Consider the following 27,948-nt stretch of genomic DNA (forward strand, 5'->3'; position numbering starts at 1 on the left):
ACAACACAGGGGTTGTTTGTGAAGCTGTAAGTTGACAGAAACACACAGGACTACTAATAAGATTACCAATACTTATACCAATAACAATGCAATAGAGCAGTGGTTGAAGAACTAGGCCTACTTTTACTTAGCTACAAGTAGCTATAGTGCAATGCAAAAATTAATAAAGTAAAAGTCATACATTCAAAATTTTACTTCAGCAACAAAATGTACTTAAAGTATCACAAATAAAAGTACTTGCAATTAGCCTAATGCAGAATTGAGTTTCGGAGTGTTGTAGTATCATGTATTTTATAGTATTAGATTATTATAACAGTATGTTAGGTCTACAACAGTTTTATAAATGTAAAGCAGCATATTAACGCTGCAACTCGTCAAGGTCTCATGTATGTGCTGCTGTTGGGTTGTTCAATCAATAACGTTGCATGTTTTATAAATTTATTTCAGGATTTGCAATTTGTACCTTCCGTTAAATTGAGAAAATTGTACACAACTTCTCTCGGAAATGAATTGAAGTAGAAGTATAAAAAAAACACAACATTTAAATAATAATCATGTAAAATATCTAAAAATTGTACTTAAGTAAACCTACATTAGGCTACTTGAGTAAATGTAAAATAATACTCTCCACTACTTTAACACACCTACAACTATAACGTACAGTAATTATACTTGATCATATACAGTATGTATTGCTGATAATTGTTTGGAATCAAAATGTACAGATTGTAAATGGAAATGTAACTTTTAGGAATATGGAATATTTTGGATATAAAGCAGTTCAATAGGATTCTGCAGTGACACCTCGACAGTTCACGAAAGGATCGAATCTGGCAGGGGTGCCAGGTTTGCTCATTTCCCATAGAGCAGTCAGAAACATTTGGACACATATATTATCTATTGGCCTATATCAAAGCATCTTACTCTAGTTATATGACATATGTTTTAACTACAGTTGGAGAGAAATGCACTTTATCAACTTTGTTTTGGTCGTTTCAACATGTTAGACACTGAAAATAAGTGCATTTTTTAATAATATATAATACGATTTAAAATAGCAAGATGAGGCAGTGAAAACATTACTATTAAGATGGTAAAAACAATGCACCAAAATATTATTAAAAATGTGTGTGCTTTGTGCTTTAGAGATGAAGGTAGAAAGTTCAGATACGAACCTGTAGGAAACCTGGCAACTCCATGGCACGCTCGCTACCTCTAACGTTAGCTGGAAACTAAACAACAGAACGCTCCGGATAGTTAGCAAACAACCGTCTTCTACCGTTACCGGCTATTTCATTTAGCGGATACTGACTTTATACTTTACATGGACCCATGAAACTGTTGTCCTAGGGCTGTGTCGTAGTTTACCACTGGCTTTATTAATTAATGCTGGTGTTAAGTTGACAACATTAGCTAGTCTTTTGCTGTGGCCAAATTAGTTAGCTAGCTGACTAGCGCATATGCTAACGTTAGCGTGACTAACGTAACGTTCGCAGGAGAACATTCTGACTTGTAGGAAGGAAGGGAGGAAATTGATAAGTAGGTCCACTGCGCTCCGCTGCTTATGCAAAGCTAACATATTTGTTGGTCTCCCGAGCTTACGCACTGTGACGCATTTAGGAAAGTTGACTATCTGTGCACCCTGTGTGACATTTAACACTATTTGGTCAATAAGATAGCTGTTAGTTGGCATAGCTAACTGTCAACAACAGTCCTCCTGGCTAACTGTATAGCGGACGAGAGCTAGCACGCTAGCCACAAACTTTTGAGGAAATTGTGCAAGTCAGATTCACTCTCTCTCGGACTGATTTAGGTTAACTAGCAAACCGGTGTTTCAACTTTTCATTTTCGGACTCTTTCACTCTGATCCGCTCTAGCGGTTCTAGTGAACAGGACAAACTGAGCAGCGGTGCTGAAGGGTGTAGGTGATATGAATTTGAACAAAAGCAGCCCAGATTTTGTCACACCCAGGAAGACTCATGAGGAGCTGGGAAACGGACAGACGTCTAGTCCCTCATCTTCTGGAGTGTCTGGAGAATGTGATGAGGAGGAATTAGACGAATTAGAAAATAGCACAGCTTCTACAGTCGAAAATGGCGAAGAGGTACTTCAAGAGAGTCTTACCAAAACAAGAGGTACGCCACAGGAAAGGACAACTCCAGACAATGAGCAGGAACAGCCGGGAGCAAGAAGCTCTACCCCAGTGAGCCTTCCCCAGCCACGCTCGCCACCTGGACCCATTGGAAGGTCTCTATATGTACATTCTTATGTTTGGCCTACATGTTGGCCCTCTAAATATTAGTTAGTTCCTTGTTTTCTCTCTCCATTGCAAGAATACTGTTATTCCAGACTAGCACATGAGCCAGATGACTGCCCATATTCAAGTTCTGTAAAGGTTTTCCAGTGTATTGGATTTAAAAGGCCAGAGGCTATCCAGTACCAAAACAAAAAAGGGCCAATATTGTTAAACTAATAACGGGCACACCCTATAATTTCTTTCAAACATTTATATTTTATAGTATTTTTTCTAAATAAATGCTTACCCTACAAACAGGCATTACTACTAAAAAGAGAAGGACATCTTCCTTCCAAACCTTATGACATTCCTGTGTTTGTAGCTTGTTCAGAAAAGTAGAAGCTAGAAGTTGATATAGCATTTATTTCCAGAACATTGTAGAGGTGGTGGACAAAATAACAGAAATACTTGTACAATCTCACCTTTTTTGTCCTAACCCTAATATGGCAAGTTACAATAGAGTAAAATCACAATCTCTGGCACAATCTAAACAAAAAAGGGGAAACTATTAGCTTTCTGAATGTACTATATTTGTATGGCTATTTTTTTTAGATGGCATGATATTGCATTGGTGTAACTGTCATTGTCTCAAGCCCTCTGTAGGTTATTAGTAAGCAACATCTGCGGACAGCTGAGCAACACTACATGCACAGAGCATCATTTAGCTGACATTTGACAAACAGTATTAATCGTCTGGAAATGCCCACTGTTTTGATCTGTGTTTGAAAGGATAACACGTTGCTATATATTTTGCTTCTGCCTTTTACACCCTCTTATATAAATACCCACAACTTTATTGACATAATAATTGTACATTTGATTCACTGAAGCCAAAATAGACCACTCTGATATGACAGAGACAGATTAGCCTATAATAGAGTCTTTTGTAAGCAGGTCTTTGCCAGAGGAACTCAAGGCTTTCTTGCGGTGGTTCCAACCAGTTTGCACTGTTTTGCTGTAAGGGAACTAATTACACTAAATCGGCAGTGATGAATTGGCCCTCGCACATTCACGCATGTTATCCAGATATCCTCAGGGCTGGATCTTTATCATGCATGTGAAATCTTTAGATAATTAGACGATTGTACATTGGAGTTGCACCAACTTCCTGTTTCATGGCGAATTGTATAAAATGGGCGCCATGCCACGTCGAGGGCGTTCAATGAAACCGTAAGATTTTGCTGACTTTTCATCCTCAAGGTCTTTAGATGGTACTGACTAAATTTGTAGTGGAATAAACATTTCTTTTGGAGGAGTTTGTTTAAATACAGCTATAGTCCATTTACAGCAACTTCCTGTCGCCAGTAGGTGGCGCTAAGAATGGCAGCCACGCCATGGTAAGTGTGTTGGCAAGTGCTTGTTAACTTTTCATCGTTATGGTCTTTTAGATGGTGCTGAATAAATTAGAAGTCAATTGGATTAAATCTGGTAGAAGGAGTTTGTAAAATGCGAAAAATCGGCCCAAATATTGCTCATTTAAAATGGCTGACTTCCTGTTGCGTTCACGGTATAACTCCAAGAAGCTTTTTTGTATGTCTCCAGATTATACATTCTCTACCAAATTTCATACAACTATGTGAAAGTTAAAATTGGGGGCTTTTACGTGGAAAGTGTTAAGGGGCGTGGCTTAGCCGATTTGCCAGGCCCACAACCCAAATCAGATATCTATTTCCCGCACTCTGACGCGTGTATACAATTTCAAGCATTCTAAGCACCCCAAAAAATAAGCTCAAAGACTACAAATAAAAAGCGTAATAATAATAATGGTCTTTACAGTTTGGATAGGATCCTCACAGACTGTTGGTCGGTGCTCAGGCTTGTTATAGTAATAGTTACCCTCCCTTTTCATCATAAAGATGGGATGTAATAACAGTATATAGGGGTTGATGCTGCAAGAAAAGGTATAGATGAAGAAAATAATCCATATTGCAAAGATGTTGACAAATAATATTCCTGAAAGCATGACCATGAAAAATAATTAATCATTAAACATCTTGATCAAACCTTAATTCAACTCGCCACTAAGTGTTTTATTATTATTATTATTATTATTATTATTATTATTATTATTATTATTATTATTATTATTATTATTATTATCATATTTAAACGTACATTCAACTGTCATTCATCTATTCCATTAGACTCCCTAATGAAGCTTGTCTTCAGTGCACTTTGATTTCATTGGTTTCCTTTAAGGAAACCACATTCCTGCGGCGCCTCTACAGAACCTCTCAGTTGGATTTTAAATGTAATGTGAGCATTAGCACTATACATAAGCAAAGAGCTAAACTTTTTGAAACATTTAGTACCAAATGCCCAGAATGCTTTTCTATCTGGGAGCACAATACAGTCGTATATGTGATTAATGCATCAAAGGGAGCTCTGTACAGCAAAGGTGCAAGAGACCATGGTCAGCATTAGTGAGTAGCCTCATGGTTTATAAACTAAGCCCTTAATACAAGCTTGTAAGCTTTTCATGAAGCCAGTGATCTGATTATGTTGCAAGCTGAAACTCTCAAGGAGATTCTCGATCAACATGCAGGAATGTGATATGTATTGATAAGCGCTGTAACACAAAGCACCTGTCCAGTAGCTGGTAAAACATATCAAAGTATTTGGTTTGTTGAAAAAAGGTATTGAGCCCATGTCACCTTTTTAAGGACTGAGGAACGTACCGCTTTGCATATTAACACAAGCAGGGTTTTCACTGGCTTGATGTAATGCTATGGTGCTAAGTAACAGGCGGGCTTAACCACAGCACATAGAAACCTGTTATTACTCTTTATCATATAGTAAGTATTAAAAGTTCAAGGTTACTCCTAAAAGCCAAAGGGACCTTTTCCCCTCCAAACTTTGGTTATGTGTTCAAAATTGCACTTAATGTATGTCCAGCTGTGTAGCTACAAATGGCCTTTGTGAAATGTTGCAAAAGTGGCACCGAACATGTTTAATTTCATGTTATTTGTTCATCTGTCATGTCGTATGCATTGCAACCTTTTGGTAATGAACATTGAGGAGTAAGCTGTAGCCTATTCATTTTGGGTGTTAGTGAAAAAGTTGTCAGTGAACTTGATTCTTTGTTTTGCTCCATGGAATCCTTTAAAATCAAATCAACTTGTATCCAGTATTGTGTTGCATTTTCTCATCATACCCTAACTGATTCTGAACATAAATATCCCCCCCTTGTTTTAAGAGTGTATATTTATTTGCTTGTGTGCAATTTTAGTGAAGTGGATCTAATATCCTGTGGCGTTCCATCACTATCCATAACTAACTTTGTTTTAGTTGCTGACGTATTAACCCAAGACCAAAAATTGCCTTTGACTCCTGTTCTGTGTTTCCCCCATAATCCTTTGAGTATTGTACAAGTCACAAGCAGCCGATCTCAGACAACTCATTATGTGTTTTGTTTTTCACGGATTATCTCTGCTGGCCCTGCTCTGGATCATGCTACATTTGTAGTACAAGAGATCAATTTAGCAATTAGAGAACATTAAACATAAAAGATGTTATAACCTTTTTGTGTTTTCATTCCCAGCCTGGAGCGCCAAGAGTCAGTCGCCACAACAGAAGCTCGTCTAAGAATGGAAGGAGTTGAACTTAAGGAAGAGTGGCAGGATGAGGACTTTCCAAGGTATTGTCAATCACTCATAACGTTGTTAATCACATATGGATCATCAGTCACATGAACCTTACTGAAAGCATGATCACCTGCTGTTTGATTGTTAGGCCCCTACCTGAGGAAGAGGAGCTTGAAGATGAGATTTTCGCAGGAACCTCTGAAGAGATAGACCCTGGTAATTAAAACAAAACAGTTAACGATGCATTGCTTAATAATATTAAAGGACATGTTCACATTTTTATCACAGTCTATCCTAAAACCCACATGCCCATGTGTATGTTCAGAGAGTTATTAGTCACTATAATCATTCCTGTTAATTGTTGTTCAAAAATGGATTCTTAAGTTCAGCCGAAACTAATATCAGGCCTCAGCAATCTGAGTTAACCAACACAAAAGGGTATCTAACAACATTTTCTTTTCAGTACACGCCTGAGAGGGAATATTGTAGTGAAAGACTGTACTGTTGGAAGATACTGCTTGATTTTTGTAACGAGAAGCCTCATATTAGCTTTTGCTAAACTAAAGTATTGTAATAGATTTCAGAACCTACCTTATTTAAAAAAACAAAATGAGTTTAATAGTTTTTACATCCAATATAACCACTGATGATTTGTCATCTACCCTAGGCTATGCAATGGACCGTGGCAAGAAGGCAAAGAAGAAGCTTGCCGCTCCGGACATCAGTCTTACACTCGACCGCAGTGAAGGTTCCCTTCTCTCTGATGAGTTCGATGAAAGTACAGAGCTGGACCTCGATGACATAGACACACCTTCAGACAACAGCAATGAGTTTGAATGGGAAGGTAAGACCTTTATATCATGAGAGGACAATGATTAACTGTCAGTACTTAGTATCATTTAGCCCCGCTGGGTCCAGTTTGTATTAGTAACACTGAAAGAGTAACGTTTAGATTGACTTGATGAAGTGTGAGGTGCAAAGAGGCCTTCAAATTGGACCCAGACGAAGTTTGGAGCTGTGTAATTTATTTATGAAAAGACTTGCCCTTCTTTCTCTGTTGGCTTGTAACGCAAAAGCAAATGACTGCCTTAAGTGTAGTTAAAATGTGCTTTGTTGTTCTTGTGTTTCCGCACTGCTGCCTTCTTCTTTTTCACTTGGAAGAATTGTTTCCATTCTCAGTCTGGAAACAGGCTGCAGGCCAGCAACAGGTTTCTCTCTTCCTTGTGGTAAGGTCTCTTGGTCAGCCTCCATTTTGTTCTGCCAACCATGAGTCAATCAACTCGTATTGTCCAGATTTTGTTCTGTCTTCAGTTGTTCAAAAATCATGGGGAGGTTTCGTGTTTCATACACTTCACTTTTAAATTATTGTTTATGTGCATGTCATTTTTCCTTCCCTTGAAATGTTCCTGCGTTCGAGGAAACGATCAGGAGCAACTTGTCTGTTGAGTTCAATCTGCACAGTAATACTGCAGTGATCACATATGAGCCATTTTAACTTTTGCTTACATGTGCTGCTTTAGTCAGTGTGTCATACGTTACAACATGGCCCACAATGAAGGAAATGACACAATAAGTAATACATGTTAGCATAATAAAAATGTGTGGCGAATATATGTAGACTTTAGTTGGAGAAACATTACATTTGGCAAATTACCTCTTAAATTATGGGTTTTGGTAGATGATTTCATAAACATCTAGGCTAAATGTGTATATGTGTATCATACAGTGCTCGAAAGAAGAAACCGATCCATGTGTTGGTATTTTACCAAAATGAGCCGCTCACAGAAATCCTCATAAAAGTGCGTTGGATGCGTTTCACCTGTTTTAATTCTGCTTGTTGCATGCTTCACATTATTGATAATTTGAACACTTTACTTGATCACTCAGCTATATATCCTACCAAAGATGCACCAAAGTCTGTTTGACACATTTATTTCTCATGCAGGGAACAATAATAGGGTTTCTCCCAGGAAGTTGTATCGGGTAATTATAAATGTTGACCTCATGTGAAAGGGAGTCATAGAAGTTGAGATGTGATTGTTGGTGTTGATTCAGAGAGAAAGCATGCTGTCGAGATTCAAAAGCAGAAACAATAATGCACCTGTTAATGTGCATTGATCAAAATGCATGTGATTTGAAATGTTTTAATTCTAAATAATTGCGTGATCTAAACATTAGAAGATTACATCAAAACAGATCTCATTTGACATCAGACAGCGCTCGTATCCATTGTGGGTGTAGCGTCCAAGCTGTGGGTTTAAAACGCCTCCTCTTCTTTAGACGATCTCCCCAAGCCCAAAACCACAGAAGTCCTACAGAAGGGCGTGGAGTCAGTCGAGGAGTTATCCGCCTCGGAGGAGAGGGAGGAGGGTCGACGCTGGAGGGTGTTTCTTATCGGAGACCAGGAACACAGAGTGGACATGAAGGCCATCGAACCTTACAAGAGGGTAATCAGCCATGGAGGTCAGTGGCATTGCATTGTGAAATGTGTCTATGTTCCTTGATGAACAAGCTGTATTATATTGTCTGTTTATTCATTATATGAAAACATTAGACAATGAAACTAGTGATTTTCTTACTGAAAACATCAATTTCTCATGTTTGATTTTTCACTGTAGGTTACTATGGAGACGGTTTGAATGCCATAATTGTGTTCGCTGTGTGCTTTATGCCTGAAAGCAGTCAACCAAACTACAGATACATCATGGACAATTTATTCAAGTGAGTGTTTCTTTGATTTCCACTGGCTTTGTGAGCGAACATCTCAGGACCAGTGCTAATGGAATCTTCCCGGTTCCTGCAGGTACGTCATCGGCACGCTGGAGCTTTTGGTCGCCGAGAACTATATGATCGTGTATTTGAATGGGGCGACCTCTCGGAAAAAGATGCCAACTGTCGGCTGGCTCCGAAAGTGTTATCAGCAGATTGATAGGAGGTGAGTCTGAGCGACCGCGACACTCAAAGACAAGTACTTTTTACAATCGGAGCGTCAGGCCAATCCCAAGAATATCATGTGTTCTATGTGATTTAAAAATCTCACTCTTTGTTCAGGTTAAGGAAGAACTTGAAGTCTTTGATAATTGTTCATCCCTCTTGGTTTATTCGCACGCTGCTGGCACTCACAAAACCTTTCATAAGGTAACTTTAACATTTGAGGTCGCTAGAATAATGAAATGAAGATCTTCTCCAGTGACCTTTTACATTCTGACATTTCCTGCTTCTTTTCACAGCTCCAAATTTACACAGAAAATCAAGTACGTGTTCAGCTTGACGGACCTCGCAGAACTTGTTCCAATGGAGTATGTGTCCATACCAGAATGTATCAAACAGTAAGTATGCTCCACTCAAACAGATTTTCACATTTGTATTGTGTCTGCGAGCTAATAAAAATAAATCCAAGGCCATAACAGAAATTCCAGTATTTGGCCCTCTGAGTTTTATTCTATACGGTTTTAATGGTCAATGCTAATGCTTAAGTAAACATTGACATGTTATATGTTTACATATCAGGGCGGTACTCGGTTGAGGGTGGAATCAAGACTGTTTTTGTTTCCACATGAAATGGACCTGGTGATGGCAGATAAAACAGCTGTGCAATGGAGCAATACATGGCTGCTCACTTGTATTATTAAATAAAAAATCAGTAGAGGTCATCTTCCATTTCTTTCCTTTTACCGATTCCATCCAATCCCTAGCATACTTTATATATTCAACAATTGGTAAAACAAACATAACTCCTTTTTGAAGTGCCTTGCTTTTCCCCCCTTTTTAATTGTTTCCCAAATTCTAGTAGGTATTCTGCTAATGCTCTTTGTTCTCTGCAAACTTTGGTTACATTTCATCTCTAGGTGGTGCCACAGTAACATTTTGCTTTTCCTGTGTGGCTCGTGTAGACAAGATGTCGGTGCTTATGAGACTGACTCACTTGAATTTTAGCACAACTCATCTTCGTTCAAAACCCTAATAATCCCAGTTAGGATTTAGGCATTTTTCTAAATGGTGGACACTGTCTGCCGTAAGAACTATATGTATTCAGATGGAGAAGAGATCCAAAGTCTAAAAATATCTACACATTTTCTTTTGTAAAATGTACATTTAGAGCATTATATAGCCTTGTGCACAAGTCTCAACGTTACTGAAAGAAATGGCATCTCGATATTTCTTTCCTTATATGAACAGCTATCAAAGAATTTGTCATTTCCTTGTGTGAACTGATATTTCATATATCAGTTAACTGACGTATATCAATAGTGAGGTCATGCTGAGAAATGGCTCATGCTGTATTTTTGGCTTAACCTGAGGTGGGCATTTGAAAAGACTTCAGTGCAAATACTTCTCATCTTATCAAATGTTTTTGATCTTTTGGATGTCTGGTTGCTGTTGGCTGTGTAATTCTCCTTTCCTTAACTCCATTTCCCTACCCCCCCTCTTAAGGTTTGACGACGAAAAAAATAGGAAAAGCCGTAAAAGGTATATGCACTTTCACCCAGGGTCAGTCTCAGCTTTTCTTTTTCTTTTTACTTTTTGCATTTCACAAAACTAACAACGAAATGATCCGTTGGCTTTCAGAAATGCAACAATACACGTCACTCTGTCCCGCGTGTATGTCGTCGGATGATTTGCTGTTCCGACCAAAATCGACAGCTTTCCTCCCAAAATGTCCCACGTTTCCCTCTCAGTAGATTTAGGACGATCCCTTAAAAGCAGCCTGAGAAGCTGTTTGATTGGTTTCCAAAATTAGGTGGCTTGGTGAATGTTTAACCAACTAAATCCCATTTCTGAGCCAAATCTGTGAAGTTCATTTCAAAGTCAATTCTTATTAAACATGTTCTATTTATTGCCTCAAAATAATATCAGCTATCTGTATGTATCATGTACCTTTTTTTTTTTTGTAGCCCATTTTATACCCACGGTACTGTCTTTATTGATTTATGTCAAGAACAAGTTAGAAGAGTTTTGAGGTAAATGATTGCATTGCTGCTTTCTGATATTAAACTTGGGGCATCAAGTAGCACTTACTTTGCATGTGTCTTTAAAAAAAAAAAAAAAATCCAGGTTCAGGATTTGATGTGGTTGATGTTGGGTAAGTTTGTTCATGTTTGTACAACTGGGTGGAGCTACAGGGAAGTAGCTTGTCCTAGTCACTGTGGTTTTGTGGTTGCACTTCCTCACATGGTTCTCATCAGTAACAAGCTCTCACTGAACACTCTGCTTTGTCCACTCTCACAGCTCTTTGCACACACACTTCCTGCCGATGTTTAGTTACCGCCACAAACCTTTGCCAGCCTTGCTCACGCACACAGAAATCTTCCGTAGAGAATGTGAGGTTATTAATTTGCAGATATGTTGAAAAGAAATATGAAACAAAGTATTGTACATACAACACCGCCACGATTAATTGCACTTCTGTTGTTCGGTGCATGAGTTTTCTAAGCTGATTAACAAACTTGCAAGACGAATGCATTAAACCGGACGCGTTGCCGTGGAGTTCTTCCTGACGGTCTCAACAACAATTGCACATTTTAATCACAAAGTTTGCACTTAAGACACGACCTATGGATTGTAAAAGATTGTTTCACAGGTTTGCAAAGATTGCGCAAACTCTATACATTTTCTTATTTGCACGACATCTACGACTATGTGCAGTGTGCGCTGCAGATAATGAAAGCAGTCTGTGCCCCGACATGGATTTTGGTCTTCTGCAGCACAGACTACGAGTACACATTAGTGCATTTGTCTTGCAAGGTTTCAAGGGAAGTAAGAACCTTGTATTAATACAACTGATATTGGTGGTTTGTATTACCCAGATATTTAAAATGCTTTCACTAGAAGAAGAAAAAAAAAACATGGATAATCTTAGGCATTCATTTGTATGCAAAACATAAGTCTGGTAAGTAACACAACAATTGTAATATTCTCTCGCACTAAGTCCCTTTTTGTAATGGTGTAAAGGCAATAATCACATTTCAGAATGTGATTATATGAAGTGTGTTTTGGAGCAGTAGCCTGTTGTTACTTTGATCATCAGTTATGTGAGCCGTGTTAGATGAGAGGCCATCACAGTCACACGTGTGTTGAATGTGTCTGCAGAATCGACCAGGACATGCACGGCAAAGTGGAGATCGCAGCTGCTGCTGTTCCAGAGTGACCCTGCTCGCACTGCAAGAAGCGGCGGAAGAGAACGACGGAGGATGTTTCCAAGAGCCACTCGTATGTTTATGTTCTGGGCGACGTGACTGAAGACTTGTTTGCATCAAGAAAGTGCCTTTTTGAAACTATGCTGCCTGTTACATCGTGGAACTTTTTATAGCTAGATCTTCAGCGTTCTTCCACATGCTGTATGAAATGTTTTTAGTCTTTCTTTTTTTTTTTTACTGCCCATATATCATGTCAAAGTTAGCTTATTGGGGTTTCTTAGTTACTGGTGTATCTACACGTTATTTAAGGCACTCTGTTACAAATATTTGGTGCATGTTCTGCTTTATTACATTTAAATGTATATTTATATTCAAAAGGTGACAAAGGAGAGAAATTAATATATTTTTATGGTTGCTCTGATTTTAAACTGCATTTTAGGTCTCCGACCCGTTGAGTGGCATTTCATTGAACACGTTTTGAAGGCACCTTTTTCACTTTTCACTGCTGACGTTTTCTATCAAAATCCTGCCTGCGGAAAATAAAGTTGTTTTTTTAATTTGCACTTCACTTGAAAGTGCCCTTCTGAGTTGTGAAGGGGGAACATTAGTGAGAGCAACAATCAGAAGCAAAGATGTAGGTCTTAAATGTAACATTTCCTCCAAGTAAAGTCATGGATCCACATCATTGTTTTGTATGATTTTTTTTATTCCATTTAGTAGCAGTTTTGCAGTCGTAACAAGATATAATTAGCAGCACTTAAAGTATATAATGACCAAACACCAAGGGTGTTTGACGCAATTCAAATGATTATCAGCAAATTGGCTCGCTATAGGTAATCTCTTCCACTTAGAATCCACTAGATGGCAATATAAATAGATTTCATTGAAATCATTTAGAGGAATATATATCTGACCATGATATACAAATGCAATGAATATTATAAGAAATTAAATATTACAAAATATTAGCAGACACAGGCTACTTTCAAAGAACGAAATCCATTGAAAGATAGATAACATTTTGAAAACTAATAAAGAATACAAAAATATTTCAGTAGAAACATTGACAATATAATATAGAATACATTAATATGCTTTCAATAATATTTATCTGTATTAAGTAGCGTAATGTAACCTTAATACATTATATCAATTTCAAATGATTACAAGCCTTTTAAAATGTCAGAATATTAATCTGTTAACAGTGGGTCATAGCCTGCTGCTTTAAAACGCAGAACAGACTCCATACATCTAATAGCAGTATCATCAACTTCAGGATCAAACTTATTTGCAAAGAGTTGCTGTTGTTTAAGGAGCCACAGGAGGTCTCCAGCTCCGTACACACAAACTGCTCTTCTGTAAGCACCAGTGCAAGGATAGTACGGTGCTCCATTTTTCATATCTCCTGCTAAATAGCTCCACTTCACCACGCGAGCGAGGGCATGCATGTCTGACTCATCATACTTGATGTTGGCAGGCAGTGATCCGGGAACATGGTGCATCCTCTGCAGAGTGGCCCACAAGTGCTCATCGGGGCTGTACGTGTCCCTCTCCCACTCCAGAAGTTGCTGAACCTCTCGGTCCTGCAGCACATGTTTCACAAACGCTCTTGTCACTACAAAGTAAGCATTTCCCATGAACATGGGGCTGTCAATGGGTGGGGGAGTTTTCTTCACATTTGTCCTGCTGACGGTGTTAGTTACATTGTAATGATACTGCCAGCGGCTTATCTTGTAGCTATTGGTGGCCTCACTCTCCATGCTGTTTCTCCCAGTTAAGGCCTTTCAGTGCCTGAACCATCTCCCCATTGGTTTTGATGGGGAAGTCTGTCCCGCAGGTGTTGAGCAGGTACCTCCACTGGACATGCGAGTTCTGCAGATCTTTCATGCAGTTCAAATCAGCTTGCACTCGGGACCATGAGGCATATACCACTCTTTCTAATTTACTTGCTACAAACACATTAGGAAAGCAGGAAACAATTGCCCGCACACCCTTAAAATAGTCTTCAGAGGATTTCTGGTCCACGTGCACACAGTAGATGTTCTGAGGAGTGTAAATAGCTCTTAGAAGTCGCTCAAACATCTCGATCTTATCATGGATCACCATGGAGTAGGCAATGGGAAAATCCTCCTCCTCTTCACTGAGAGGCTCTGTAATGAAACCTCTCTTTTCAATGTAAGATGGACAGTCCTTTGTCACATTAAGGATAGAAGTCCTCAGATAAAGGATGATTTCTTTTCCTGGATGCCAGAAGCACTTGTAGTTCTCTGTTCCTGCCATTTATGTTTCCACTGATGATAGCCGAGCAGCCAGGCAGGTCAATAGAAAACTGCGGTGGTATTCTGAGATCAGGCAACGGCGGCTGCCTTTTCAAGTCTGTTTCCCAAAGGACAAAATAAAGGAACATACCCATAAGGATGAGAGAGAGGGTCCTCAACATCTGGATGATCAACAACCTTGAATAAGCCATTCCCTTGCTCGAGTAACTACAACACCGGGAAGGTTCTCTTACTTCTCTTGTTACTGGTAATGTGCACACACAAGCTGAATCAGCCCCCTAAGTACGTGTGTCAAACTAAGGTGTGGCGGGAATTTGTTGCGCAAACTACACGATAGTTCCTAAATAGGATGTGAATTGTTTGAACAAAGTATTGTAAGAGTTGTAATCATGCATGGTACACATACTGTTGGCATTTCTATATCATTTTATGATACTCTGGTTTAAAATAAGACAGGTGCACATAATGTAGGTTTCAAGGTGTACAAAAGGGCATCAGGTAGAAAAGATTTTATTTCATTTAAATTTCTATTTACAACAAACCACGCAGTTAAATTCTTATACATGATGATTTTACTGTTTAACAAATACTTATTCAATATAAAGTCATAAAAAGAAAAAGTCACATACACATACAAGTATTTCTTCCACTGTTTACTCACAAGTGCCTCATCTAAGAATGTGCATTATACAGGTAGAGGCACTGTAGGGTCAGCAACATACCAAAGCAAAATACCACTACATTCTCTTCTAAACATTAACTATACTATTTTTGAATTCACCTGTCTTGATATTGTGAGTATCAACTATACATTCTTCAGATAACAGTTGGCTCTGGCTTCATCTAAGATTGATTGAGACATGTGCTCTCATCCACTTCCTGGTCTGCATGCGTGTCCTGCTCATGGATAAAACTGTAGCGTCGATACACTGATCCACCTCTACTGGTGTACACCACGTCCACCTCGTCTCCACTGTCCGGCTCTGGAACACCGTGGGGCATGTTGATGCTGGCGCTGCCGCTCAGTCTCTCATAGCTTTGGCCCCAGCAAAGCCTCTTCCTGGCATGGGCCTTGACCAAGGCAAACACAGCCAGAGCCAAACCCAGTGCGAGCAGAAGGGCGATAGGCAAGCCAGCTGAGGTGTGCTTCAGAGCTGCAGACGTCATATTCAGGTCTGTTGCCTGATTGTCTCCTGACTTGGGTTGGGGGGCCTCCACACACAGAGCTAGAACAAAAACAAATCTGCCTTTAGTAGATGGCCGCATTCCAAACAATCCTATATTTCTTACGGTAGGCAGGGTCTCTACCTGAGCGGCTGTCACAAACACAGCAATCAGTGTCATTCCCTCCAGCCTGACAGCAGCGGGCACAGCGGCTCTCCACGGCATGAAGAGCAAAATCCCGGTGACAAGTCAAACACTGGTCAGGTCTGGGGCCAGTGCAATGTCTACACGAGCCGTCACACGGCTCACAGGTTTCCTACGATGGTACAATTTCACAAATGATTGTACTGGGCACATTGAAGATTTTTTTGTTAGCTGTAGACATTAGGCCAGTCAACAATGTGGGCTGTTTGGAACAGAGAGGGAAAACCTACAAATGTGAATTGTATTGACATCAGTGATCTGTTGTTCTGAGTTGCAGTATCCGTCTACAAACGTTGACATATTATACATTTCTTTAAAGCATTAAATATTAATTATTAACTGAGTAACAATCAAAAAATGTCATTAGTTAATATTTGATTAGGCATTTAGGCGTCCTGGCAACTCAAGCAAACACAACAAATATCAACCAAAACTGTGAGGAATGAGGAATGAGGAAGCTCATTGACATAAAATGTCATCATGGCCTTAATTATTTACTTTAAGGCAAATTAATTTAAAAAGCACACAAAGGATTCTCATTTATGGATAAAACAACCACAGTACACTAACTGTCACTATGTATAGTAGTTGCTGATATAGTGAAAAGTGACTGCTTTGTAATAAGAGGGAAGTACTTCTCTTTTTCCATAAAATAATAAAGTAATACGGTACATGGCTCGTATCTAGAAGCACACCTTTTCTGAAAAGTATCGGCCCTCCTCACAACGTGGATAGCAGACTTTATCTTTTAAAGTGCTGCCCCAGTCGCACGTCACACATCCCTGAGGCGAGGCATCTGTAAAACACACACTCGTGATCTGAGACCTTGCGTAGAAGTTAAATATTGACACATGGGAAGGATATTGACTTACAGTAAGTAGACGAGATACAATCGTTGAGAAATCACAACTATCTCGGTTATTAAATACATTGCATCTTGTACCTGTGCATGTACGACAACTGGTGTGGCACTGTTTGCAGACGTCATTGAGCCGATAAAAGCGGTGAGGGCAGTGCTCGACACACAGCTTAGTGCCTTGCAGCTCCAGAAGAGGAGGTGCACAGGCCCTGCAGGACTCAGGTCCGGCTCCTGTACACAGCTCACAGGACTGGTCACATTTCTCGCAGTGGGAGCCCTCTCTATAATACCTGAAGAAATGCATGAAGTTATCAATATTAACAAGTCAGACATGCAGACATCATTTAGGATTTACAAGGAAGTCTCTATTTGTGGAATATTATAAAAGTATTCAGAGGTTCAGAAGTTTTAAATTGGATCATGGCTCTGCAAATACCACACTGGACATGCTCTTTGTTTTTTGGGAGGGGAGAAAGTCAACAGAATATGACTAAAGGTTGTGTTTTTATAACAAAGCAAATATTTCAAGACAATGATGGAACTGTCACTTTGTACCCTGTTGGACAATGAGTGACACAGAGTTGGAGGAGACGCAGGTGTCCTGGAGAGCAAGCGAGGCAGTCTTTAGGCGATGATGCAGTGCAGGTGGAACAGGCGTGATCACAAGGCAAACAGAGCCCCAGCTCTGCTCCGTCAGCCTCCTGCTTTGTGTCGTATGTACCAGCCGGGCACTCAATCACACAGCTGCTGTCTGGAAAGAAAGTACACAGAGAATATATTCCATTCCCAATTCATTGGTTCACACTCATTCACTCTTTATTACTCGTTTATTCATCCAAACACTTTTTTGGCACCTGTAGATTTGAGGGTAAAAACGTATTCAAATAAGAATGGTGATTTGTTTTCTTCTTAAAATCGATTTACAAATGCAAAAAAATGCATTTTTGAAATAAGGTTTGTCAATAACGTTATGTTTTTCTAAATTGTTCTAATTGTTATTCCTAAAAAGGATTTTTCATTTTAAGTGAGCACATATACATGCAGTCTTTGATGTATGCTGCCATCATCAATCTATCCAGCTGTTGTTGTTGTTGTTGATCAATAACATGCATCGGTTTAAGCCTGACTAAAATTGTGAAACACTCTCAGCCATCGCTCCGTTATATGGTTCCATAATAAATGAACGTTTACTTAACACTCAACCCGTTCAGTATGCAGTTGATCATTGGTGGATTATGCTCACTATGAAGGTATTTGGGGACGGCACAGGTCTGGCATTCATCGTTGTTCGGCCCCTCACAAGAGTAACAGTGCCGGTGGCAACCCATGCAGGTGAACCGGTCGTCGTGTAGGTAGGTCCTTGGTGGGCAGTCTGTGTCACCTGTCACGCCGCACAACAATGTGTTTGGATCCAGCACAAGTCCCTTCTCGCACTGGGTGCACTGGTTTGGGTCTGAGCCGGAGCAGCTGATACAAGTCTGGTGGCACTCTTCACATAGTCAAAGAAATGAGACTGTGTCAGTGAAATGTCACATGACTGAGCCAGTTATATTAAACCCTTACAAGCCAAAGCACTATCTTCCTGTTATGCTGGATTTCTATTCCACAAAACTGTCTGGCAAAGTGTGCTCTCTTTCATATCTATCACTTCAGATATGGTTTATGTAAAGACGTTTCTCTCTCCTTTAACACCTTCCAGGGTCTGAATTATGGTCACAATCCCCAATCCTGATGGCTATGTTTGTTGTGTATGTACCAGTCAAAAGTCCTTTCTGTTCTTTTTTTTATGTTATGAGCCACACAAAAATACTTTCTATATCTTAAAAAGGTGATACGTTGACCATTTAAAGAAAAGTCCCCATAGGTGAGATGCCCCTGTACATAAACAATGACAGCAGGCTAACATTTAAAAAGGGCAGTATGTTACGCTGCATAATCAACACGGCTTAACAATCTAATCAAGTCACATCTATGTATTGAGAGGCTCACCTTGGCATTCCATAGCTTCAGTTTCATAGTAAGTACCAGTGGGGCAGTCTTTGGAGCACGCGCCCTTATAGAGTTTGGGGCTAAACGTGGAGCAGGTCTCGCAGTCGTCTGCCAGGGGCCCTGAACAACTGTCACAGGTCGGGTGGCACTGGCCACAGCGGCCCTCCTCCATGTCCTCATAATAGCCCATGGGACAACTAGCCTTACACACACCGTTCAGCATCAGGTAGAGGAAACTGCATTCTGAAATGATATTGAGGCAGGGTGCTAAAGTTGTTTTGCGGTGATACAATGTCTTGCAATTATTCTTTTTAAATGTCAACCACTTGGGAGTATTTTAGCTGCCCACACAGGCCAATAACTCACTGAAACAGGTCCTGTCATCTGAGCAAACGTCACAGTGGGGAGAACAGCGTCTGCAGGTGCCATCATCTGCAGGATATGTCCGCAGTGAACAGTTGAGTCTACACATACCAATCTCCAAGTAGTGTCCATCAGCACAGGACAGACACTGGGACTTGATCCCATCACATGACAAACAGGAGCTATCACAGGCTTCACATGACCCCTCTGCTGTCTCAAAGAATCCTCTGAAATTGTTAAGGCATAAAGAGAAAAATGCTTTAAACAAGATCACACCATCATTATAAAGGGTTGTTCTTCATTCTACTGCTAAGCTTATCCAACTGCTTACTCTGGGCAATTTGACCAGCACCTCCCCTGGTGGAGAAAGAGTTTATAGCTGCCTTTAGGAACAGCTGATGCAGTTATCACTGGTGTCCACGCAGGCCTCGCAGTTTGGTGAGCAGTCCTCACACAACTGAGTGGCAGAGTTTGCGTAGGAGCCAGATGGACACTGCGCTACACAAGAACTGTCCTGACCCAAGAAAATTCCTGTGACACACAAACGCACACACACGATGCACAGAACGAACTGGGATAATGTTTCAACGTCATGATCGAAGAGAGTTCATATTCGTACCTTTGAAACAAGTAGAACAATCCAGTGCTTGAGGGCCAAAGCAGGTCTTACAGGATGCATCACATGCGAGGCATTCACTGTATTTCCCTAAAATTAAAACAATAAACAGAGTAGCCATATATCATACAATAACTTAAAAGTAGCAATACAAGATATTGAAATGTTACAAGCAAAAGTTCTGCATTCCAAAGTATGGCGTCACAATATACCTTAAGTACCAAAAGTAAAAGTATTCATTTAGGAATGTTATTATTACTGGATAATAATTATTGATGCATTAATGTGTTCATCACTTTAATGTTGTGGGACTAATTTAATTTACTTTAAAACTGCTGGGTAGCCTAACCTATAATATAATATATCATCATTTATTAGTTGATATGTATGTTTCATTATAAATCTGACTAAATCTATTAAATAAATGTAGTGGAGTAAAAAGTACAATATTTATCTCTGAAATGTAGTGCAGTAGTAGTAAATAGTGTAGTAGCATTAAATGCAAATAATCAAGTAAAGTACCTTTTAATTGCACTTAAGTACAGTACCTGAGTAAATGTACTTAGTTACTTTCCACCACTGACAGAGGTATCAAATCCTGTTGACCTGAGCAACTGAGCACAGAAACATGACAATCGTCTGCTTTACCCTCCGTTACCACCAGAGGGAGGCATACTAAACTGTACATCTGCTTAGGGACAAATGATGGATGCGGTTGGTGTTCATGAAACCTGCAACATGTTACCTTCTATTGTCGGAGTCTAACACCTCCTGGATCACTGCTACGACAGGTTTAAAATGAAGGTTAGTGTGTGAGAAATGTTTCCTAATGGTCAGTTACACGAAAAATGATGACACACTATGTTTAGGAGGGCTTACTGCTGACATACTAATGTCTACTAATGCATGATTACAATCAATGTTTGCATGCAATCCTTACACTATACTGTATGTGGCTAACACTAGATTCAGGGTATAAGGATTACATGTAAAGGCATATTCAAGATTTTTTTTAAATACTCTATGTTACAAACATAAAACTCAGTTTTACTTGTAATGCAACACATCGTTCGGTTACAAAATCATCCGATTTAAAAAATAAAATAAAAAGGAAAAGTAGTTAGTTGTCTAAATTACAAGAGCTCTTGACAATGAACGTCAGACTGACTGATCCACACGGGGACAATCAAACCAATGAGGCAGAAACGTAAATGATCAGCATGATTACCCTGCATGGTTCATAACAACGGGGTGTTATATTCCAATGCTGTTGACAGAGACACTAAAGGGGAAGCAGTTGAAGAGCCCTGTGCTTGAGGCAGAGAAGCCTTTTGAAACAGCTCCAGTAAAATGGGTCTTGAACGAAAGGTGACGCGGTACATGTGCGGCAGGGTGATATAGTGAGGTGGAGATCGTCCTTCAACCTAGAGGTCCTTCAGCAGAGTTCAAGCCCCCGTCTCAGCGGCAGACATCCACCATGTGAACGTGTCCTTACAAGACACTGAAACCCTCCAAATTCCTGGGACACTGTACTGACCTCCAACAGGAGCACTTATTTCCAACAGGGAATCAACTAGTCAAGTGTGATGTTATTCAGTGTAATCTCTGACCCCACTGCCTGATACTCATATTTCATACGGTACCTTAATCACTTTGCTTTCACCATGTCTCTGATAAGTCAATCAAATGAGGCCTCGCTATGGTTGTTCCTCTTACCGTCAAAGTACTGTCCCAATGGGCAGTTAACCAGAGGGCACTGCCCGTGTAGAGGAGGGTTCCCACCAAGACACAGGTTACAGTCGGTTGACCGAGGCCCGTGACATGTCTGGCAGGAGCCGTGGCAAGACTGGCAGAGCCACCCACTGGAGTCACTGAAGGTCTGCGGTGGGCACTGTTTAATACAATCACCTCCTGAGAAGCACAGAGGAAGTGAAATTATTTTCTAGTACAGCACTTCATCTCTATCAGCAAATATTGGTCTTTAAATATATATGGCAGAGACAATATATGTACCCCAATCCAAATCTGTTTTTCGGGAAAGCACAAATAATGCAATGGAAATAGATTTATTCTACCTCGAACTTTCTTGTTGCTAGTTTGGGGGGGTTAGTTAGGTTTCTTTAAATCGACTCGTATCATTGTGGATGGCCACCATTTAAAAATGGCCATTCTTTTTGCAGTATAAGACTTTGATTTCACTAACTAGTCGTGGCATTTACTACACATTTTACAATAGGCCTATTGAAATGCGATCACTGTATTTTATTCTTTAACACCACTTCCTGTATAAACCACGCCCACCTCCAGCCTGCTATCCGAACAGACAGATCATTTGGTTGGTTGTACAGATGCAGATAACGACAACTTCATACACACCTCCACCCATGACATATGTACCTGTTCATGTTAAAAAAAAATGATAGCGTTGTTGTGTGCTTGCTAAATAATTCAAATAAATTAAATAAAATAGCTACAGGCTCTGCTCACAATCTCAAAGCGTTTACTGTGATGCCCACAGAGAACACGACCTAACAACACAATCCTAATTCCTCATTTGCATAAACCAAACATTTGCATATCTCATGTTACAGATTCGCTGACACGGACATGATTTGCAATCCAAATGAAGACTCAAGAGTGTCGTCATTGGTCTTTAAGAAGGATGATTGATCGCTCTCACATGCACAGTGATGGAAGAGTATATTAAGCCTGAACTCTACTAGAACTGTGTAGGAAAAAAGGGTCATTTTAATCCTTTTAGTATAATAGTATTAAACTAAATACAGGCAGAAATTATCTTTTTTTTGCTACTAGTACCATTGAGAAAGTAACCAGGCTGGCAGGCGAGGCAGCGTGTGTTACTCCTGCAATCTGTGCATGGTGCTGGGCAGGACAGACACACACCGCTGCCCCAGTCCTCATAGGTGCTCTGGGGGCAATGTCTGCGACACTGGTGTCTGAAGCTGTAAAAGAGAAGGATAACAATAAAAAAAACATTCAAACTAATCCATAAAAATTAACAAACTATTTGTCTAAAACTAGGCTTGGTTTTATGTGAGTGAAGTTGGTCAATAAAGGGTTAAATAAAACTGGCCGTCACAGTTATTTAACAAAAGGAGGCTCTTTTTTCTAAAGCAAACATGCAGAACTATTGAAATATCAAAGACCTGATGGAAACTATTGTGATTTAATGGCCCGTTCAAAGCTTTACAGTCAATGAAGAATGGTGTAGCTGCAGGCGGGCTTTGCCCACATAGATGAGTCTGAGGATAGATGAACTGAAACCAGAGAAAAGACTAAACAAGCCACATGCAAGAGGCAAAACATGCACTGTGTCAGTCCACAGCACACCTGCAGCTGTATTGTAGCCTTCAACGCAGTCCTCGGTCAAAAGCTGCACTCAGTCAAACATCAGTAAGGATGGCAAACAGAGACCAAAACATAATGTAGGCTTCTTTTCTTCAAGCTTATCACGGTTCTATTCTCTTCTTAAAAAGGCAAAAAGTTAATTGGTGTTTTATTTGTAGCCCAGAGGCACGAGGAGATTTCTGTCATTAACCTGTCCCATCATTCCTTCGAGGCCTAACTGAGCTAATAAACATGAGATGGCTGTCCTAAAAAATAAATTAGCCTAAAAGGAGCTGAGATATTAAGTTGCAAAGATGTCACACATAAAACATTAAAGCAAGAACGACTCCTACTTTACAGACTTTACATGAAATGAAACAAGAAACAAGCTAAAACAGCAATAAGCCACTGACTTATATAGTACACCATCCTCTGCTGCCACCTCCCTACGTGAGAGAATCTGACCACTCACAGCCTATGCTGCACTTCCTGCTGCGTTGCCGTGGATCTGGTGCTAGGATGCTGTGGTTGTTTGAGAAGGAACAGCTGGAGACGCCACACTGCATCCATCAACTCACTCACAATAGCAGCTGGCGCAGACCGAGCCCCGTCTCTAGCCTGGAAACAGTACGCTACTTAAGAATCTGCAGGATGTTTAAGAATCCCTCTGTGCAAATATTAGACTATCCATTCCAGGAGAGCTCACCAGCATTTCCAAAGCAACTTTTAAGTTTAGGGCTTTAACAGCTCAAATGAGTTAGAATGAAGTGAACATATGCTGTAGGAAGTCCCTAAAGTTAGAGAAGCTTGAGTAAATAAACAGTAAAAACCATATAGAGAGGGAATCACAGCAATGTCTTGGTTTAGCTCCGCTTAGTTCCATAGAGAGGAAGATAAATGTCAATGAATACCATCCATCCATCACGCTGTGACTCTTTTCAATAGCAGTGTTTTATGCGAGAATAACACTGGCTCCACAGTCTTCAATTGTGCCAAAGCTGTCTGACCTAAACATTTTTCATTACCACCAGCAAAACCTCAGTAGTGGAATTTGAAGTGCTGGAAACTGTCACAATCTATCACAGCGAGGCTCTTCCTGCAGTTCTTGATTGCCTCATGCTCTATAGGGTCTCTTTTATTCGTGTTTGCCTCAATCTCTAAAAAAAACCATGGCTATTAAAGTAAACGTTACACAAGTAGATTCACAGAAGAAGAGTATCTCATTGAACCCATGTAACGGCGGTAAGAGGAGGTGAGTGCAGTGAAGCGGCGGGTTTTCCTTCAACCCTCCTCCGCTGTGATTCACACGAGCAGTCAGTGAAGTCAAGATGGTGCACCCTATATAATCTCAGCTGATACAGGCTGTGCACTTATACTTCCTCTCTCTTCTGCTCTCCTTCACACACATAACATAAAAACACACTCTGCTAAGTATCTCTGTGAAGCAGACCACTCTTCTGTGCTCAAACCAAGGCTCAGGTAACGACGTATGATGGAATGGAAGGTAACCCGACTCACACAATACCAGGAGGCCTAAACCCGGGGCAGGGGGGGGCAGGGGGGGGGGATACACAACTGAAGGTCTGTTCTACCTCTGTAACCTGTCACACAGTGCGTCCAAGTGATAATCTGGTGTAAACAGATATACAGGTGAAATGTAGTTCCTTGTGGCGAGAAGAATAATAAACAGAATTTACAAAATGGTACGGTATATCAACCCACATACCGCATATTGATTTAACCCGACTCTTTATGCAAATATAAAGAATTCCAAAGTCATTTTGAGGTTAACTATTTCTTGGCAGCATATTTAATGTCCATAATTTAAAACCACTGAAAGAATGTATGAATAAATCATGGCACCATGCAAAATGATGTCAATTGTACGTAAAAAAAAAAAAGACTAAATTAATTTTACTCTATTAAATAGTGCTGAAATTATCAGCAACCATTTTGATAATGCATGAATATTGTATGTTAATTTTAAAGCAGAAACGCCTAAATATATCCGGATCCAGTTTATGATAGTTTAATATTTTAGTACATTTTATCAATCATACGATTTGTCAATTAATTGCAAGTTTTACAGTTAAATTAATCAAAAAAATATATGAAATAACAATTAATGTATAATAATAAAAAATAATAATATGAAATGATAGCTAGCTATCTAAAAACAATACCTGAGAAAGCATTTGATATAGGAGGACAGAAAAGTCCACTTATTAAAAGATAATTACAGAAAGCGAAGAAAAGAACACTCACAGAAAGTAACCTTCCACACAGCTGTTGCAGATCTCAGGGTCCTCTGTGTAAAAATGAGAAAATGTGATTTATTCAAATTCATAGGGAAACGCAACCTGCATTGTGCACCATTATAACAAGTGTTTAAAAATACACAGCCGATGCACTTAACAGAATGGAGGGAACTGTATGGTGTTGTAGGCTTGAGCCAGCATGCATGTGTGACTTACCTGTGGAACATGTTTTGCAGCCCATCTCACAGTCAATGCACTCTCCTGTATCAGGGTCCTGCACCTGCCCTGAAACACACCCAGCATCATGAGACTGAATGTCTTTCTCTCAAGCTGCAGCCAACTCAGAAACTGATTTACATTTACCTGTGTTGCAGGAGGCCGTTTGGCAGACCCCATTCTGGAGTTTGTAGTGTTCCCGACATTTTGCACATATGTTGCCATCTGTGCAGAGTTCACAATTGGCTATGCAGGGCAGACAGGCATAGTGACCCCTGTCAGGATAGAGTCCCCGGGGGCAGTGTGTCCGACAGCGACCTTGGTGGAGGAAACGTTCCTGTCCATCTTCATCTGAGGAGGAGGAGGAGGAGGAGGAGGAGGAGGACACAGGGGACTTGTTAACATAAAGCATACTCTATTTTCTCTGATGAAGTTGCTATTAGCTATACGGACTCCTGCCAGGAAATTCTTTTTCCAAAAATCTGTATTCTTCTGTAAGTGAAAATCAATGAGCTTCTCATAATAAATAGAAAAGGTGGAGCCAAATAGGCCCAACAATAACATGGAATGAATAAAAGATGAAAAGACATGCTGCCAACAGTGTGAAAGTTCAAGGCCTTCAGTGCATTACAGCATCAACAAATACTGCAAAAGAGATCAAGACTGTTTGATTGAAAGGAGAGCGATGTCATGCCAATGAGTGAATCAGTGCCAATGAGGGAACTGAGGATTCATACATTTCGTTACACATCCATATTTAATAAAAACTGAAAATAGTAGCCGGACAAATGGACGGCAAAGCGATGAACAACATCATGAACTAATAGCTGCAGCCCAGGATGTTGACTGCAGGCCTGCAAATGACAGATCACAGTCTGAGATCACTTCATGACTGATGATGCTCCAACTAATGTAAACAAGGGCAATCAGAGGGAGAGAAGAGATCAGAGCTGTGGGCAGAGACACAGTCTTCTGTTGGCCCTAATGATTAATACTCTGCCACCTGCCACTAGCATAGCTGTGGCACCTGAGGCCTCTCTGGAAGCAGCTGAGTTACACAGCATTGTCTCATCTGCTCAGTGCTGCACAGAAGATGTGTGAGACAGGGAGGATAGGGGCCACAAGCTGCTGCTGCTGCTGCCTTCCTAGCCATTGCACTTCCCAGAGACTCAACACGCAAATACAAATTTGACTTCCGTACGACAACAAACCACAGAGCATGAGGAGAGGGGGGAAAAAGTATTTGGCTTTGATGATCAGAAAGAACGTCACACAAATATACGTACTCGGATCAAATGCAAACTACTGTAGCCTACATTAAAGTCTACACAACAAAAATACCATAACAGCAATGTACATTGGAATATGGTAACAACTGTAATGCATTATAGTGACACTGTCCAAATGTATATATTAAAAGAAACGGTTGTGTGTGAGGGAAAGAGGGAGAAAGACTTGCAGGTCTTGGAGGTTAAGCCCAGTGGACTGTAATACTTCTAGCCCAAGGGGATATTTTTTTCCTTTCCCTCTGATTAACAAAGGCCCCATTCTAACATGATCAGATTACACTGTGAAAGTTCGGGAGAAAAATGATCACACCTTCATTTCTTACCTATTTCAAAAGGTGCCCCTGTGACTGAAAAAGTTCCACAGCCAATCTCTGACTGTTTAACAGGGTAAATGGTCAACCAGAGCTGAATGCCCCTCCTCTAATTCAAAAGCCTTTATCCAAATTTGCTTTGGTAACCATTACATAGTGCTGCTTTGAAAAGAAAACTCCACCTCCCTTTCAGATGGATTACTGAGTCTGTGACATGGCTTTGTTTTTAATCAGGCTTCTGTGGAGCCAAACAAATACAATAAATCAAAACAGAGAAATTACATCGGCCAATGGCAATGTCCTGATCGCATATCCACAGCTAACGCTTAAATTATGAGAAATGCCGACATATGATGGCAAGGATATTGTCTAACTTCGATGAAGCCTTTGTTTAGCTGGTGGTGATTTATTTGTTGTCCTTGTAGAACTAGGCTATATAAAACACAACTTTTATTAAACCATTCTTAGGATAGATAAAGGGCAACGTATTCCGAGGGAAACAAAAGGTTTAATACATATATGATTCGCTGTTTTCCTTTGGGAAAAACATCCATGATTGTATGCTGCGTTTAAAGGGGATTTTACTCACCAACTCCACAGGTAGTGCATTCAAACAGCTCATGTCCGTAGCACTCGGAGCAGGTGGGATGGCAGAGGACACACTGGCTCTTCAGCAGAAACTGTCCGCTCGGACAGGGCGATGAGGGTTTACATTCAATAAATCCGACACAGTAGAAAAAGATCAGACACGCGGTGACGGACCGCATGGCTGTTCCCGAGGACTTTCACTGGAAGTGAGAAAAAGCACAATCGGTCAGGAGTGTCTCTAAAGACGCAGTGTCCGTGCAGCAGGTACGCTGGCAGATCGATGATACGGGGCTCTGTGACACCAGCCCAGAAATAACTTGCAGGACCAGTTCGCTCAAGTGAAGCACTGGACAATGAGCCTGGACTGCGGTCAACATTTAGTAAATGATCCTAAGAAGAAAAGGAGAGCAACCCAGTTCCTGTGTCACAATAGATAGAGATAGACAA

At 40.2% G+C, this 27,948-nt stretch overlaps 4 protein-coding genes across 10 annotated transcripts; 1 reads left to right on the forward strand and 3 right to left on the reverse strand.

The window, feature by feature from the left end:
- Positions 1-1,194: 1,194 nt before the first annotated feature.
- Positions 1,195-12,699, forward strand: bnip2 (BCL2 interacting protein 2). Of its 7 annotated transcripts, none has more exons than XM_029433949.1 (12): positions 1,195-2,247; positions 5,838-5,933; positions 6,029-6,096; positions 6,548-6,724; positions 8,161-8,343; positions 8,499-8,601; positions 8,684-8,815; positions 8,932-9,018; positions 9,111-9,209; positions 10,315-10,371; positions 10,936-10,963; positions 11,971-12,699. In XM_029433949.1, the coding sequence occupies exons 1-11, from the start codon at positions 1,931-1,933 to the stop codon at positions 10,946-10,948; spliced, it is 1,332 nt and encodes a 443-aa protein (XP_029289809.1). In that variant the 5' UTR covers positions 1,195-1,930; the 3' UTR covers positions 10,949-10,963; positions 11,971-12,699. The 7 variants fall into 7 exon arrangements, with proteins under 7 accessions (XP_029289809.1, XP_029289811.1, XP_029289805.1 ...); XM_029433951.1 differs by having other exon boundaries at positions 10,315-10,350; XM_029433945.1 differs by lacking the exon at positions 10,936-10,963.
- Positions 12,700-13,192: 493 nt separating this feature from the next.
- Positions 13,193-14,523, reverse strand: gcnt3 (glucosaminyl (N-acetyl) transferase 3, mucin type). The gene is given in 3 exon segments (XM_029434350.1): positions 13,193-13,801; positions 13,803-14,222; positions 14,224-14,523. Coding segments are annotated over 3 exon segments (1,278 nt in total). The 5' UTR covers positions 14,488-14,523; the 3' UTR covers positions 13,193-13,207.
- A 269-nt stretch (positions 14,524-14,792) lies between these two features.
- LOC115009989 (proprotein convertase subtilisin/kexin type 5-like) lies at positions 14,793-19,094 on the reverse strand. The gene is made up of 8 exons (XM_029434354.1): positions 18,879-19,094; positions 18,513-18,755; positions 17,767-18,012; positions 17,079-17,274; positions 16,608-16,813; positions 16,360-16,460; positions 15,605-15,776; positions 14,793-15,522 (listed from the first exon to the last, which is right to left on the reverse strand). The coding sequence occupies exons 1-8, from the start codon at positions 18,982-18,984 to the stop codon at positions 15,140-15,142; spliced, it is 1,653 nt and encodes a 550-aa protein (XP_029290214.1). The 5' UTR covers positions 18,985-19,094; the 3' UTR covers positions 14,793-15,139.
- On the reverse strand, positions 18,984-27,680 carry LOC115009396 (proprotein convertase subtilisin/kexin type 5-like). Its single transcript, XM_029433357.1, has 9 exons — positions 27,503-27,680; positions 25,461-25,664; positions 25,314-25,382; positions 25,105-25,147; positions 22,309-22,454; positions 21,208-21,402; positions 19,495-19,581; positions 19,207-19,406; positions 18,984-19,102 (listed from the first exon to the last, which is right to left on the reverse strand). The coding sequence occupies exons 1-8, from the start codon at positions 27,678-27,680 to the stop codon at positions 19,261-19,263; spliced, it is 1,068 nt and encodes a 355-aa protein (XP_029289217.1). The 3' UTR covers positions 18,984-19,102; positions 19,207-19,260.
- Positions 27,681-27,948: the final 268 nt, after the last annotated feature.

This window comes from Cottoperca gobio, chromosome 6 (assembly GCF_900634415.1).
Source record: "Cottoperca gobio chromosome 6, fCotGob3.1, whole genome shotgun sequence".
Classification (NCBI taxonomy): Eukaryota; Metazoa; Chordata; class Actinopteri; order Perciformes; family Bovichtidae; genus Cottoperca; species Cottoperca gobio.

Bases quoted from the DNA above. Each gene is read 5' to 3' on its own strand.
- bnip2 (XM_029433945.1), top strand. From the start codon at position 1,931: ATGAATTTGAACAAAAGCAGCCCAGATTTTGTCACACCCAGGAAGACT. The intron at 2,248-5,837 runs GTCTCTATATGT...TTTCATTCCCAG, and splicing joins CCACCTGGACCCATTGGAAG to CCTGGAGCGCCAAGAGTCAG. The intron at 6,097-6,547 runs GTAATTAAAACA...CATCTACCCTAG, and splicing joins CTCTGAAGAGATAGACCCTG to GCTATGCAATGGACCGTGGC.
- LOC115009989 (XM_029434354.1), bottom strand. From the start codon at position 18,984: ATGTGTAGACTCAACTGTTCACTGCGGACATATCCTGCAGATGATGGC. The intron at 18,756-18,878 runs GTGAGTTATTGG...ATATCATTTCAG, and splicing joins AGATGACAGGACCTGTTTCA to AATGCAGTTTCCTCTACCTG. The intron at 15,523-15,604 runs GTAGAGACCCTG...TTTTTGTTCTAG, and splicing joins TGTTTGTGACAGCCGCTCAG to CTCTGTGTGTGGAGGCCCCC.
- LOC115009396 (XM_029433357.1), bottom strand. From the start codon at position 27,680: ATGCGGTCCGTCACCGCGTGTCTGATCTTTTTCTACTGTGTCGGATTT. The intron at 25,148-25,313 runs GTAAGTCACACA...ATTTTTACACAG, and splicing joins CTGCAAAACATGTTCCACAG to AGGACCCTGAGATCTGCAAC. The intron at 22,455-25,104 runs GTGAGTGTTCTT...TCTCTTTTACAG, and splicing joins TGTGTGGAAGGTTACTTTCT to CTTCAGACACCAGTGTCGCA.